Below are 14,651 nucleotides of genomic sequence, written 5' to 3'. Positions count from 1 at the left end.
ATTTTACCATCAGGCACCTAAGAATTTTATCCAGATGTTATTAACATGGTAAGAATAACTTGTACTTTCCTTTTACTCTCCTATTTAATTAAGTGATTTAAAGTAGACTTGAACATTGTTTGGCATTGTATGGTAATTAGTACCTATGCAGCCTACTCACTCTATCTTAATAATGCTGCTTTGTTACTCTGAGTTGAATCCTGCTTCTGAGGAACTTGATGGAAAAATTCCTTCTAGCTCCCATGAGATGATAAGGCTGACAGCAACAAGATTTTCTTCTAGTTGTTGCAATTGTATGCCATAATACAATGTGTGTTTTACATGAAGAGAGTAATTTTCTACATGCACGTGTACTCCTCAGCACAGCTTCTCTTCCTCTTTGGTGCAGCTTAAAGGCTGGAAGAGAACCCACCAAAATATATATGAACACACACTACCACATACATATATAGTGCTGCAGTGTGTACATATTAATGTAAATAAAGATTAGGTTAAAGGAACTCTACATCACTTTAATATGCGGGTACTTTTGCAGATTATATTAAGAGGTGAATTTGAATAAAGTTATTTTAAATGACAGAATAAAAATGCTTTTGTACATAAGAATGTTCTGATTACATTTCTTACAACCATTTTTTTCCATGAGTTTGAAATAACTTAAAATTCATGTTATTGCTACACAATGGAATAATGTATCAGATGAGAATGTATTAGTCTACATGTGGTTAGTTTAATAATAGGCATCACTGTTGAAGACTAGAGAAATTACATTTACTTCCACTGATTTGAAAGTAATTAATTCCAAAGACAAACTTAAATGTTAGGAAAAGGTTTTTCACCTAGAGGGTGGTTGGGCACTGGAATAAGCTCCCCAGGGAAGTGGTCACAGCATCAGCCTGACAAAATTCAAGAAGAGTTTGGACAATGCTCTCAGGCACATGGTGTCTCATGGGGATCATCCTGTTCAGGGCCAAGAGTTGGACTCGATGATCCTTGCAGGTCTCTTCTAACTTAGGACATTCTATGACATTCCACAGTATTTCCTTTTTAAAATCTGCAAGTATGGTGCCTTACTAAAAATGCAACAAATGGAGCTACTATTACAATTCCCTCTGGTAAATAAAGCAAACTTCTATGTTTGAGTGAATTTAGTTGCAATTATCCTATTATGGCCCTGATTCCACAATAACATGGTTATTCCCTGAAGCTTATATACACTGCCACACTGAATCTGTGGTTTAAAATTCAGTGAACCTTGTCCTGAAGTAACTTAAGTATCTGCAATGATGTCACTGAGGTTAAAGACATTTAAATTGCATTTATCCACTTCTAATTTAGGAATTAGAGACTTTACACTGCTTGAAATAACAAATGTGGCAGTTTACCCTTACTCCATATAGTGTCCTTACTGAGATTTTGACCAGATAAGTAGATGATGTGGTGGGCAGAAAACTGCTTGGACAAAAGGGTTTCATTGCCAGTATGAAACCCAGCTGGCAGCTGGTTACTTAGAGGTGCCCCGTAGATGGTGGTACTGGGGGCAAGATTCTTTCACATCTTCATTGCCAGCCTGAAGGACAGGACAGAAAGAAAGACTGTGGACCATGTATTTACTAGTTCTCCCATGTGCTGGGACAACTAGTCAATACGCTGAAGGGCAGGACTGCTATTCAGATGGACAGCTGAACAGCAAACTCAAAGTTCAACAAAGGCAAATGCACTCAAGATTAAACAAGCCCCTGTACCAGCACACAGATGGGTGCCAACTGGTTAGAAAGCAACTTTTAAAGAAAAAAACCCTGAAACCTAGAAGTGCTGGTAGAGAAGTTGAGCATGAATCCAGAATGTGCCCTTGCAGTGCAGAAGGCCAATGACATCCTGGGCTTTATTACATGGAGTTGGCCAACCCAACAAAAATATGATTCTTCCTCTCAAACAGTTCTGCACTCTACACCTAGAGTGTCACATGCAGTTTTTTTTCTGCCCAGTACAAAAAGGCATTGCAAAATACTGGAACAAATTCAGTGGAGCACCACAAAGTCAGCTGGGGACTTGAACACCTGGCAGACAATAACTGCATCATCAGGGCCTTAAAGGAAAGTTATGGAGAGATCTTGCTATTGTTTACTTCTACCTAATGGAATGGTGTGGAGAAGATGGGGCCAGAATTGTCTTAATGAGTTCCAGTTTAAGAAGAAGAAGAAGCAAAAGACACGCTGGAATACAGGAAATTCCAACTGATAGAAGGAAGACTAATTTTGCTATGGTGGTGGTCAAACAACAGAAGAGGTTGCCCAGGAAGGTTGAGGAATCTCCATCTCATCTGCTGGATAAAGTTTGAAGCAACTTTCTGTTACTGAACCAGCTTGACCTTTGGAGGCCCCTTCCAAGCCAAACAGATCCAGTAATACCAAATTTTGTCATTATTGCACTTGCAGACTGAAGCCTTCCCTACAACCTGAAAAAGTTACTTCATTTTTAAGTGTATTTTCCAAAGTTACCCAATTAACCTAATTTTCTAGGCTTATATGGACTAAAGGAAGTAAACTGGCACAATATCATCTAGTGACCAAAGGAATTTCATAGTACATGTATTCCAGACTGTTAGCAATTACTTAACAGCTGAGACCACAAAGACAAGCAATTTTGAAATTCATTGCTGTTTCCTTCCCTGCACATTTATCAAGGTTTATAAACCATCAGCAAGGTAGGTTTTATTTCTATTTCTTTTTGTAAGGTAAACAAGCTTGTCAATCTACTGACAATTCTCAAAACTATCTCTCTAAAGGTGTCTCTCTGATTATGTTTGCCTAAAATCTTGATTCTGGAATACTGGAATGATTGTATCAGTTATTTAGTCCATTTTTTTAAACAATAAAGGCCTTCAATTTTAAGTGCTAACAACATGCTATTTTCTTTTGTCTTAACCTGGTCTTTCAATTTGCACTGCTCATATTACACATCAATACAAAAAGCATGGATTTAAGCATTAATGCATCTTAATACTTTCTTAGGTCAATTCCTGAAGTCCAATCTATCATTATAAAATATCATATATTATACATATATCAAATTGCTAACTCTAGGGGGTAGTCATTGAATCTTTTTCACGTTCACACAACCTCTTGCATAATACAGCCACAAGAGGAAGCAAAAGGAAAATGGAAAACATAGTAACACAGAAGATTGTATCAGCAATACCAGATTTTATAGAGATGCCATGGAGAGATCAATGGGGCTTTGAAGCTGATTCTGAAGGTTCTCTAGGCTTTCCTTGGGAGCAAAACTACATTTCTTTACTTTTGTTTAATTGAGCCCATCGAGATATTAAGTAGAAGAATCACAGTCTTACCTTATGGAATTATGATAATAAGGCCCCTCAGCAAATTGATTATTCCCTCACTTATCTCAGATGATGAGAATTTGTTACCCTTTTAATATTTTGTAACTGTGTATTGCAAAACTGCTGCTGTTCAATTCCACCAGTTACAAGCATGAAACAGCAGATTTTGATTTTGTAAAATACTGCTTGTTAAGCAGGGGTGGAAGCAGATTTTTTCTAAGACTTGTTTAACCAATAAAGAAATATGAGTCCATAAATTACCAGAAACCTAAGATATAGTGACAGTGCTACCAGCCAGTCCCAGCCAGTGCCTTCTGAGAGGCTACATGTGCATAAAGGTACAATATTAATAGGAAATACAAGCATTCATTTGCAAAGGCTGCAGCAAAAGACCATTATTCTGCTTTCTGTAATAAAGAGGATATTTGAAGTTTTACTAGTGTTACCTGAAACAAGGGCCTTTAACACTGAAATCATAATAAATGATGGAAACAACCAGGGTATGACTTGGCTCTTACAAGTGAAAACATCCTACATTGAAGTACTTTATGAAGACAAATTAAACTGTCAGAAAACAGAAGCCTCTGAAGATGGCATGCAGAAGCCAACAAGTGTTGTGACTGACTGCCTTTTTTATATCCATCAATGACTAAACCAGCACATGCTCCACAGGTATTTTGGCACAGAGTACATATAACCCAACAAAGAACTACCATCACCTTCTGCCCATACTGGGCAAGTGCTACGAACCAGAATACTGTGTAAGCACCCAACAGTCAGGAATAGAAAGAATAACTAAATTCAAATTAATTGCACTGAGATTTAGTTAAAATGCCAGTTTTAAGAATCCAGACATTCACAATCTTTCCTAATCCTGCATTCTTTGAACACTAACTCTCTGGTATCTTCTACCTTTGCTGTTGTCCAAGTTTCAGTCAAGGACAGAGTTAATTTTCTGAGTAGCTGTGATGGGGCAGAGCCTGGAGCTGTGTAGGTGTGGCCAAGATATGGTGTTATTAAACATTATCATTGTCTCAGGCTTGAGGGAAAAAGAAAGCATGAATGTGGACAGTCTGTCCACTGTTTTGTTCACCGTCCTGGTTGGAGACCAATTTTTGCCTGTAGAACAGCCTCTTTTTGTACCAATTCTGTATCTTTTTGTTATCAACTTTGTTGCTGTTCCTGTTACTGTCTGTCTTCTTATCTCATTGTGGTTTCCAGTAAATTGTTCTTATCTCAGCTTGGTATGTCTGCCATTTGTCTCTCACTGGAGGGGATGGGGACAGGGAAGCAGCTTGTGGTTTTTCACTTCAGTGGGAGCACTAAATTAAGGAATACCATTTCTAAACCCTGACAGTTGCATTTTTATTCAGTGAAAATGAGACTTTCTATGGTGCATTTTTAAATCTAATAGACGATGACAAACACATGGGTTGCATATTTGCAGGTATTTTATTTCTGTGTTAGCCTACAATTAGTCCTCCTGTGCAAGGACATAGGTTAGGTCCCTGCAATCAGAATTTTCTACCAGTATTACCTTTGTGAATGAATGCTGTTCGGGTTTTGTCCTTAACATTTTTCCTTTTCAAACACTCTAAAACATGGAGAAAACTTTGGGGACACTAAAATACAAGTGGAAGTATCTCTTAAAAGCCACACGAGGTGAGGGGGACATTGTGTGCTGCCCACTTCACCTGTCAACATCTAACCTGGGAACTAGGATTGAATGAGATTTTGCAGGAACAACTGCACTAATTTAGAGAGTGCATGGATGTAGATGCACAGAGAAAATAACTGTTAATATGACTGAAAGCCATCTATAAGTGGTTTAAATTTAATCAATACACATTCATTCTTCCTTTTCTTACTGGTTTAAATTTTTTCCATTTCTCAGATTCCACCTTCAACATCTTTTGAAACTACAGTGGCCCAGACCCATTCTCAGGTTCTTCACACATGAGAAGAAAACAACATTCCTTTATCAAATGCTAATTCACCTGTCATGTTCTACTGTCTTGCACTGACATTTCATGAATGGGAATTTGAGTTACTTCAAAGAAAAGTGCTTTTAGTAAAAAATGCCATATATGTCACTTTTATCATTTAAAAGTCATTTAAGGTGATATGTATTTCAGGGCAAAACACTATTTTGAATCTTACAGAGAATAAAACTAGCTCGCTGTTTCATCAATTGAAGTTCATACAGAATAGGCTGGAAACATGTTTTGATACACTTATCTGTTACTGTAAGGCTGTCACAAAACCTGGATCTTCAAAGCTGTTTTTCCATTCTCATGGATTTAAAAGTGCTTTTAAAATTACTTTGGCAGTTTCTGAAATTTGCATTTCTACCTTTGTATATTTCATGTGACTAAATTATACGCACTTTTTAGATCAGAACTCCAAAAGGTAAGTGGCACTTCTCAGCACGAACGTACTGAGAAACAGAGATGAAAATTAATATTGCATTGCTTGAAATGTCAATTTTCTGAGTGAGAAAAGCAGATGCAGTTACAGTTTAATTGCTTGCTACCTTTTGCAGGAGAAGGGAAATGAACAGAAATTGTTTATCTCAAACAAAATGTAAGGTGCAGGTCAGGGCACTTTCTCATGTGTGAAATGCACATCAGTGAAGTGAAAAGGCACATCCCTCAGCTGGTTTTGGATGTGGTGGTGTTTTTGGCAGTCACAATTAGTCTAGGCTTTCTTGGGCCACCTCTACAAGATTTTGCAATTTTTATGACTTGCATTCAGAATTCAATCTTAAGTAATACTGAATGTAAATACAAAATGATAAAACCTCTAATAAAAACTTCAAGGTTTATAAACCTTAAAGCTCTATATGGCATCATTTAACATTACCATCATCACCTAGAGAAGCTGTCATGGTGCAATACTGAAGATGATTCTCTTGATTACAGCACTTAAAATAGAAATATAGGCATTTTACAGGCATTTCCCCACAGTTTACTCTTCTAGAAGGAACAGCTGACCTATGACTCGGCTGTGGTTACAATCTGTGAAGCATCTTGACCTTACTATGACAGAGATGAAATGATTCTCTGACCTGGCATTACAAGTAAAAACAGATCAGTGGAAGTAGTATTCCCCATTACCCTAGATTTGAATCTGCATGCAGTTATTTCTGCTGTTTTGGGTGACAATGAAAATTTGTAGAGCTTTTCCACTAATTGCCCTTGCCAAGTCTATTGACCTAATTAAAGGGGAGCAGGACAGTGCTTAGCCTGTATTATGAGAACAACTTCTGATGGAATACTACTTCCCTATCTTAGTGACACAAAAGTTGCCCACTCAGTCTCTGGCCACTTCTCTAGGTTCTCACACAGGACCCATTAGACTGTAAGATCAAACATTTTATGTGATAGAGATAAGTGGGATAAACACCTAGAGGTGCCATTTTCTTTCTACTGTTCAGAAGCCCAGCTGACTACATGAAACACCATTTTTTTCAGATATTTCATGGAAGAGAAAAATCCCTCCAAATCCAGACAGGTGTACTTAGGCAATAGGAAAGTTCAGATGTAGAAGTGTTGCTCGAATTCTGAAAGTGTTTGATCTTGAGTTTGATACTAAAAAAAAAAATTCAGTTTTACCAATGTTAGTTTTTCTCCTAAATCTTCACATGAGAGTATTACTTAATAAGAAATGACTGAGATTGAAAACCTTTTCTAACCTCTGTAATTACCAGGTCTGCTTGTCACAACTATATTTGAGGAAACAGAGAAAAAAAAGCAATATGCAAGCGGCTAAGGCACATGAAAAGTCAACGTCTCCTTGACACAAGGCTTTTACACCACAATGGAAAAAGTATTTAACATTTAAACATTCATCATGTTAAATTCTCAGCTAACTTATTTATACAACACTAAAAACCTAAAGGAGTTCTGATGTTGCTATACAGGTGCTATAAAACATCATAGTTTAATTAATCCTTTACTAACTTAAATAGCATCTTTCTCTTCACTGTGAAGAGTAAGGAGCACCAGTTATTAATGTATGAAAATATGTTTAATTTTGTAAATCAACTTCCTCAACTTCTTGATGACAGCCTGTTCTCATTCAGGTATCTGTTTATTTTTTTGCCCAGCTCAACTATCAAACACAAAAATGAAGTGCAATAAAAACGGACATACATTTAAAAATGGCAGGATATATTATATTGTCACCTTCTTCTGAATAAATGCCTGATTAGTGCTTTCTGGAATCTTCTGCATTGCAAATTTATGTCAATTTAGCATTCCAGTGACTACGATACTTTATATATCAATTAAAAATTCAATAGAAAACATCACTCTCTCTCACTGTCAGCAGATGCTTGTGTGAGAAATTCGGAAATGCTCACATCCAAAAATAAGAGAGCTGCATGTAGGCACTATTAAGGGGGATGAAAGCTGCATATTTGATTTAATCATCTCCCAATACATCCCCACATTCCCTATCAATGTACATTACTGGGACTCAGATGTTGTTCTTGTAACTCCAAAACTGGAAACTCTTTTCACTTAGAATTATTACTAATTCTAAAACAAAATGCAACCATGCTCTAAGATAGGAGGACTCCATGTAGCTGTTAATAAACCAGAAGAGCCATATTCTGCTCTGAGAATGCAAATACTTGATTCTGATCCATTTTCAGCCTCACAGCAAAAAAGCAGTCTTTCCAAACGTTGATATCACACTTTGAAATAAGATATCTGAACTTTCTTTGAGTGCAAAGCTAGGCAAGGTGACCCTGTGAGTTTCCTTCCAACATGAATTATTCTGCAAATCTAACAATTCATTAGAATTGTGAACTCCTGATACATCATTCAGTCAAACTTTCTCAAGTTTAGCAATAAAAATTTGAAACAAACACCAGGCACCCAAACAGACTCACACTGCTATGAGATCACAAGACATACACTGACAATTTACACACTTCTTAGTTGATTTTCATCACTAAACAACAGTGATATGGTAATACAGGGCAACTTCCATCTTCTCACAATAAGTAGTATCTTATTTTTAGACAAAATAAGTCACTTTCTGTGAGTCTCTCAGTCACCTATAAGGGCATCCAATACAGGCATCTTATTTATCTTAGACAATGAACTTCTGGACACCTAGCAAAAGTAAGCAGTTTCCAGCACCCATTAGGTAATAATTTCATTGATGTGCTACTGTTGATTTTTGCATGTATAACCGCATTACTGACAGACAAACAGTGAAAAGAGGATAATAATTCAGTACAGACACACAGTCCCCAACTCAGGAACCATTATTTAAAAATGAGCCCTGCTACAGGCTCTGTTTTGAAACCTAATTCAAAACTCTGTGAAGGCAGAAGAAATCATACCACTAACTTTACTTATCTGAATCAAGCTTTTACAATAACAGCTGTAACAAGAAAGTTTTAAATATTACAACACTTCAACTTATCCCATCAAACTTCATAGAATCTAGAGCCCTGAACAGACACCTGGATTCTCTAAACATTTTAAGGGCATAGATATGCAAGGACTTCTTTTCTACACAATATAAGAAGTCAACAAAAACTCTTAGGTGGAACTGTCCTCCTTTTTCCCAAGGGATTAAAATACTACCAGTCTCTAAAAAAGGAAAAAAAAAAGTCTTTTATTTAACTGCAAAAGTGCAGACCAAGAGGCCAAGAGAAAGAATGGTACTTTTCAATTACTAGTACAATATTCCTCCTAATCAGAATTCTGACCCAGAATGGCATTAGAAACCATTGTCAGGATAAAATGAAAGTGACAGCACAACTTAAATCACAAAACTGTGCATTGAAGTTTTATACATTTTACCTCCAGCTCTGCTTTCTCTCCAAAGCCCGTACTCTGTGGACTTACCACTGAACAGTACCAATACAAATTCCAAATTTTCCTTCAAGAGGAAAAATCCTATATTGTACATATTTTGCAGTACATGAATAGTGACAAATTTCTCATCTGGGGCAGCTAGAAAAATCAGCCTAACTTGTTTGAGAGACCACCTACTGCACTTCAAAATACCACAGTAATTGCCATTTAAAATAAAAGGTAACTGCCGTGCATACAGAAGAACAAGGAAAACGCAAATTCTGGGGATAGTCATCCTTCAAAAATTTCAGACAGGGATAGTCTGTACATTCTTGTTTAGGTAGAATAAAAAGTCACATTGTTTTTCAATTAACTGTATAATGCATAATCTCCTCTGTCAAAGAGGTCGTGGATAACAGCAGAGAGGAAAATGCAGTCTGTCTTTCAGATAAAGGAAAGATGAAGCTGGCTTGTTTCCCAGGACTGAATGGGGAATCCTGACTTGGAAACCTTCTCACATGCAGAGTGGGGAGAGAAGGGAGGCTGCTGCACCAGTGCTGGCTGGGAGAGTCCTAAGGACAAAAGTGTGCAGTGCAGGCTCAGGTAACCACAGAAAGTTCCCCAAAAGTCCAGAGGAGGACTTTTGAACCAGAAAGGTGTGGACGGCGTTTGAACCAGAAACCCATTGAAGGTTGCTGGGGCAGACTGCAAGAAAACAATTCATCCTGCAAAGATGCTGTTTACAGGAGATGGATTTATTTTTTACTTTCTGCCCTATCCAGCTGATCCAAGTTTCTTGTAATTGAAGAAAAGAAACTATATTGAGTTAGCAATTTCTGATAGCATGCCAACGAAATGTGGCTTTAGAAAATGGAAGTTTGCAGGTGCACTCACTGTAGGGAAGACAGTGGGACAGCTTTGGTGTGAGGTGCTGGCCTGACCAGCACTGCCAGAAGCAAGAGGTCTGCAGAAAATCCCCAAGTTAAAAACTGCATTCCCAGCAGAAAGATAATAATATCATATTCTCAATCTAAGGTGCCAGTATAGCTCTGAGGAACACAGAATGGTGGGTTTGTTATTCTACTTTCCTTTACTCACCTTTTTTTTTTTGAGAGAAAGGGACAGATGAAGAAGAGGGAATGAACATGGGAATAACATAACTGCACAAAGGTCATCAACATAGCTTTTACAGGACCTGTGGGATAAAAGTGATTTTCTTCTGCCTAAGTGAACAGTTGAAAACAAATAAAAGTGATTTTTGTCAACTCAGTGACATCTACAGGCGCTGGGGGTGAGAACGTAATGGACCCATGGAGAAGTTTAGCAGAGACAGAACCTGCTTCAAGGAAGGAAAGGAAGCCTTCCAAAACGCTGAGCACATGAATAGGAGTGGAAAGAAAAATGTGGCACCAGAGGGACACAGGGATGCTGTGCAGCCTAGATCACTGAAACCAAGGAAGAACAAAATGGGCAACATCAGTAGTGGATCTTCCCCTCAGCTGGGAGAGAGAAAAGGCTGAGAAACCTTTCCCTTGGGTGCTCTCTTGGGAACAACAAAGACTGCGTACTATTTTATGCAAACAAGGGTCCTGGGAAGTCAACTGAAAATGAATGTTGTCTAACCTGTGACCAGGAATGAACCTGGGCAGTGTGTTCAAGAAGAGAAAACTGGGTGTTGCATTATCTATTCCAGTACTAAGTAGGCCAGATTTACCATGTTTTTGAGGGCAGTTGAATTTTGGGAAGGAGGATGAATATGTCTGCTGTCTCAGCCAAGGGACACACGGCACAATGCAAATGCAACGAGGAAGGAGAAAAGAGCGGGTCCTTTTAAAGACATGGAGCATGCCTGAAATGAAACCCAGGAAGAAGACCTCAATATAAATAAAGAAAATGTTGCTATGGGGATGGCTCAGATAAATTATAAGAGAAGGCTCTCACCAGCCTTTAGCAATATAGCATCATAGTTGATAAATCTGTGTGGAAAACAAAACAGATTGGTCAATTCAATGAAGTCTAGTATGAAACTTCTGGCCTTTGAGAAAAGGGTCTTTTTGTTTCTTTTGTAGCACAGTACAGGTGAGCCTGGCTTTTAGCAAGCTTTCTAATATATTTTCCAGGTTCCTCAATACTGATTTATGGGCTGCTTGGCAGCAGCAGAATTAAATATATCATTCTCTGGCACATTTCAGTAAAAAAATGTCAGTCGAGAATGGAACGACGGCACCACTGAAAAGAAAGCTTTATAAAGGCACTAAAACTCCCCAACCAACTCAATCCTAGCTATGTAACTTTACTATATATACAGTTGAAAAATTCTCCTTTAGGAAAGATAACCTTTAGGAAAGGTTGTTTTATGGGGAAAATTCCAGCTTGTAAGGCAGTGTGTCACCACAAGAATATGATGCACTAACAACAATCAGAAAGAGAAAAGATAAATAGCATGTTGATTTTGCCTAGGCAGAAGGATGCTTGAGGAACTACCCCGATAAAGCACAAGCTCCTTTTGAGGCTTCCTTTGCATAGCAACAGCTAAGGCATCCTGCAATACATATACAATACACAGAAGTGCAATATCACAAACATGGATGGACTACAACATGAGTTGAAATCCTTGACCACTGCTGATGTTTAGCATTTCTAAAAATCAGCTCTAGCATAGGCCCTATTTGCTAAGAAATACTAGAGAACAAGAGCAGTAATGACCGCTATTACTGTTTCTTTGAAGTCCAATGATGAAAGTCGAAGAAATGAACGTACAAAGATCACAGCTGAAATGGTCCAAGAATTATAATCATAACTCCCCTGCCATATTGCCATGTTTGGACTGTTTTTAAGCTGCAGCAAATTACTATTGCAATTATGAAGTACAATTTCTCAGAATAACATTACAAATAACATAAAGCAGAGCAGCATCCTACAGCTATTATTAGCTGGCTACATAAATAAATATATTAGGCTATTATATTCACCAGACTCTTCCCACATTTTTTAAATTTATCTTTGCTTTTATGATGTGTTATTTAAGAATTTCATAAAATACTAAAATGTTGAGGTTGTGCAAATTTACTATCCATAATTTAACCAGTATTTTGAATGGCACACCAGAGTAAAACAGTCCAATTTTAAATGTATAGTGTTACATTCCTAAATGAAATTTGCAGATCCGGGAACATTAGTACAATAAGACACTCCTCCCAATATGAAAGGAGTGATTGCCCTGTTCTAGCAACTTGTGAGCACTGCTGTAAAGAAGCATTAACCCTAAGATAGCACTGGATGCAAATAATAAACATTATGATAACAGTATCTATTTACATAATTCTGTCATCAAAAGCAGAGAAGAAATATGCTGTAATGATAAAAAATTAACAAGTTAGGAAAAATTAACAGAAAATATGCTCTTAATGTACAGAAGTAGAAATAATCTGGTTATGATTGTTGAAATAGTTAAAAATCAAGGAAGTGATTATTTTTCAAAGACAGAACATGAAAATAAAAGCTCAATGACCCACAGTGTTTGGATGAATTTCAGCTAAAAAAACCCACTAAAAACCTGAACAAAATAAAACCCCCATATGTGTGCTTCCTGTATGATCAGAATTTGGGGCAATAACGATTTACATGAATTATTGTCCTATTCCTTAAGACCATATTTGCTTGTGAAGCAAGAGTCTCCCAGGTCTCTTGCTGGAGCTACTAATCTGCCCTGTAAATTCCTGTAACCTTCCTAAAATTTTTATGACTTGTTACTTTATGACTCCAAAGTTATTTGCAATAGGTAATCTGAGGATCAGGAGGGGTGCTCTGCTTAGATCCTTGATCTGGAAGATGCAAGTGCTACTGCCAGCCTAAGAATGAAATGCTAAAGCAGAACAAAGCCATTGCTTTTCTTACAGAGATTACAGCCTGAGAGATCAAGAAACATTGCATGATGTTTAATTAATTTAACAATTCCTTGATATATACTAGCAAACTGTCACATAAAATCTGAATATGACACACTAGAGAAAGAATTAAAGAAATTGTTCTAGAAATGTGAGAATAATTTTCATTGTGCTCATTCTGCTGCAAACTGGAAAAAAATAAAACCCCATCCCCAAGCCCACAGTATATATAGATTGTTTGGAAAGAACATACCTATTAACTCTTTATTTCTGACATCTAAGGCCATGTTTCGTAAAGCTGTAGCGACTGCACACACCACCCGGTCATTGTCTATCCGGAGCAGCTCCACCAGGATGGGCAATCCTTTCTCCTTGCGGACGGCAGCGCGGATGTACACCGACCACTGCGAACACACGGGACACAGAGAGGGGACACGGTGAGCAATGTGTCACAGTTCAGTTCACACCTGAACTCACAACACAGCAAGGGCTAACAGAAGCACCTGGATGCAAAATTCAAAGGAGTGGAAATAATTGCATTGATGATGCCAGGCAACCACTTGATTTGGCAATCAGCACTTTTTTTTTTTATGGTGACAGAGAAATTAAATGATGAATTGACTTCTTTCCCAGCACACCTGGTTACATTTTCACGGCCCAAGTCTGCAGACAACTTACTTTTCACCAGCGTTTTGTATGCAACATCTAATGATGCTTGTTTACTGCTAAACTAACAATATTTATTTTACAAAATATGTCTTTGTATTACAAAGCAAGTTCAAGAGGTCTGAGTATTTATTCTTTGTTGTTACCCTAAGAATTATTCAGTCTATAAACATGAAAACACTATTATCATTTCTCTTGTGATTGTTAACTTTTTCAGAAGGAGAACTGAGCATAATTTCATGCCTGGTTTTGGCAGCTGTAGTGATCCTAACTGGAATACTATTGTACATTGAAGGGCCAGCCCTTCCCTCAAGAGCTGACCTGAGGGCAGTGTGTGCCTGTGCTGTGCCTGACTGCAGGATAAAGCCAGTGGCTGATTCTATCAGAGAAGCCTGTAGGCATCTCCCACTTGACAGCTGGTCATGACACCACTGGCACGGCCCTGTCTTTGTATCAAAGTGAGCAGAATGTTCTCATGTAAACATCCTTTTCATTTGACAGCAGAAATGATGAATGGAGTTGTTTACTTCTAAAAAACTCTTCAGGAGCTCTATAGATTATCACGTCAGTGAACAAGGGATCTGTGCAGTGTGTTGTAATTGATTAGGAAATCCATCCAGAGCTGTACAACTTGGGGTTCCCAGCACATAAAGGGGTGAAAGATCAGCTATACTACCCTGTTTTGCATTCTGTTGCTATCTCCAGCAGTTGCAAAACATAAACAGGACAGCAGCTGTGACCTTGTGGGTTTAAAGTATATGGGTACTGCCAAAGTTAAGTTGTTTGGACACCTGTGGATGCACAGGTCTCCTCAGCACAGCCCACTTCAAAACAAGCCATCCACAGGCACACATTCCTTTCACTTCATGTTCTCTTCTCTGCAATTTCCATAAAGTTCACATTCATGTTTCTTGTACTGACAGTTGAAAGGAAATTATT

The 14,651-nt window shown here is 37.9% G+C and overlaps 1 protein-coding gene across 5 annotated transcripts in view; it reads right to left on the bottom strand.

The window, feature by feature from the left end:
• The window catches only part of CTNND2 (catenin delta 2), a 635,183-nt gene that overhangs the window by 57,975 nt on the left and 562,557 nt on the right, over window positions 1-14,651 (bottom strand). For all 5 annotated transcript variants that reach the window (XM_058042059.1, XM_058042075.1, XM_058042094.1 and 2 more), the window contains one exon: window positions 13,300-13,450. In XM_058042059.1, coding sequence (XP_057898042.1) covers window positions 13,300-13,450 — 151 coding nt within the window. The remainder of the gene's footprint in view (window positions 1-13,299; window positions 13,451-14,651) is intronic.

The sequence above is a fragment of the Melospiza georgiana genome, chromosome 1, assembly GCF_028018845.1.
Source record: "Melospiza georgiana isolate bMelGeo1 chromosome 1, bMelGeo1.pri, whole genome shotgun sequence".
Classification (NCBI taxonomy): domain Eukaryota; kingdom Metazoa; phylum Chordata; class Aves; order Passeriformes; family Passerellidae; genus Melospiza; species Melospiza georgiana.
Note: the sequence above shows the minus strand (reverse complement) of the source record. Positions and strands in the feature narration are given on the sequence as shown.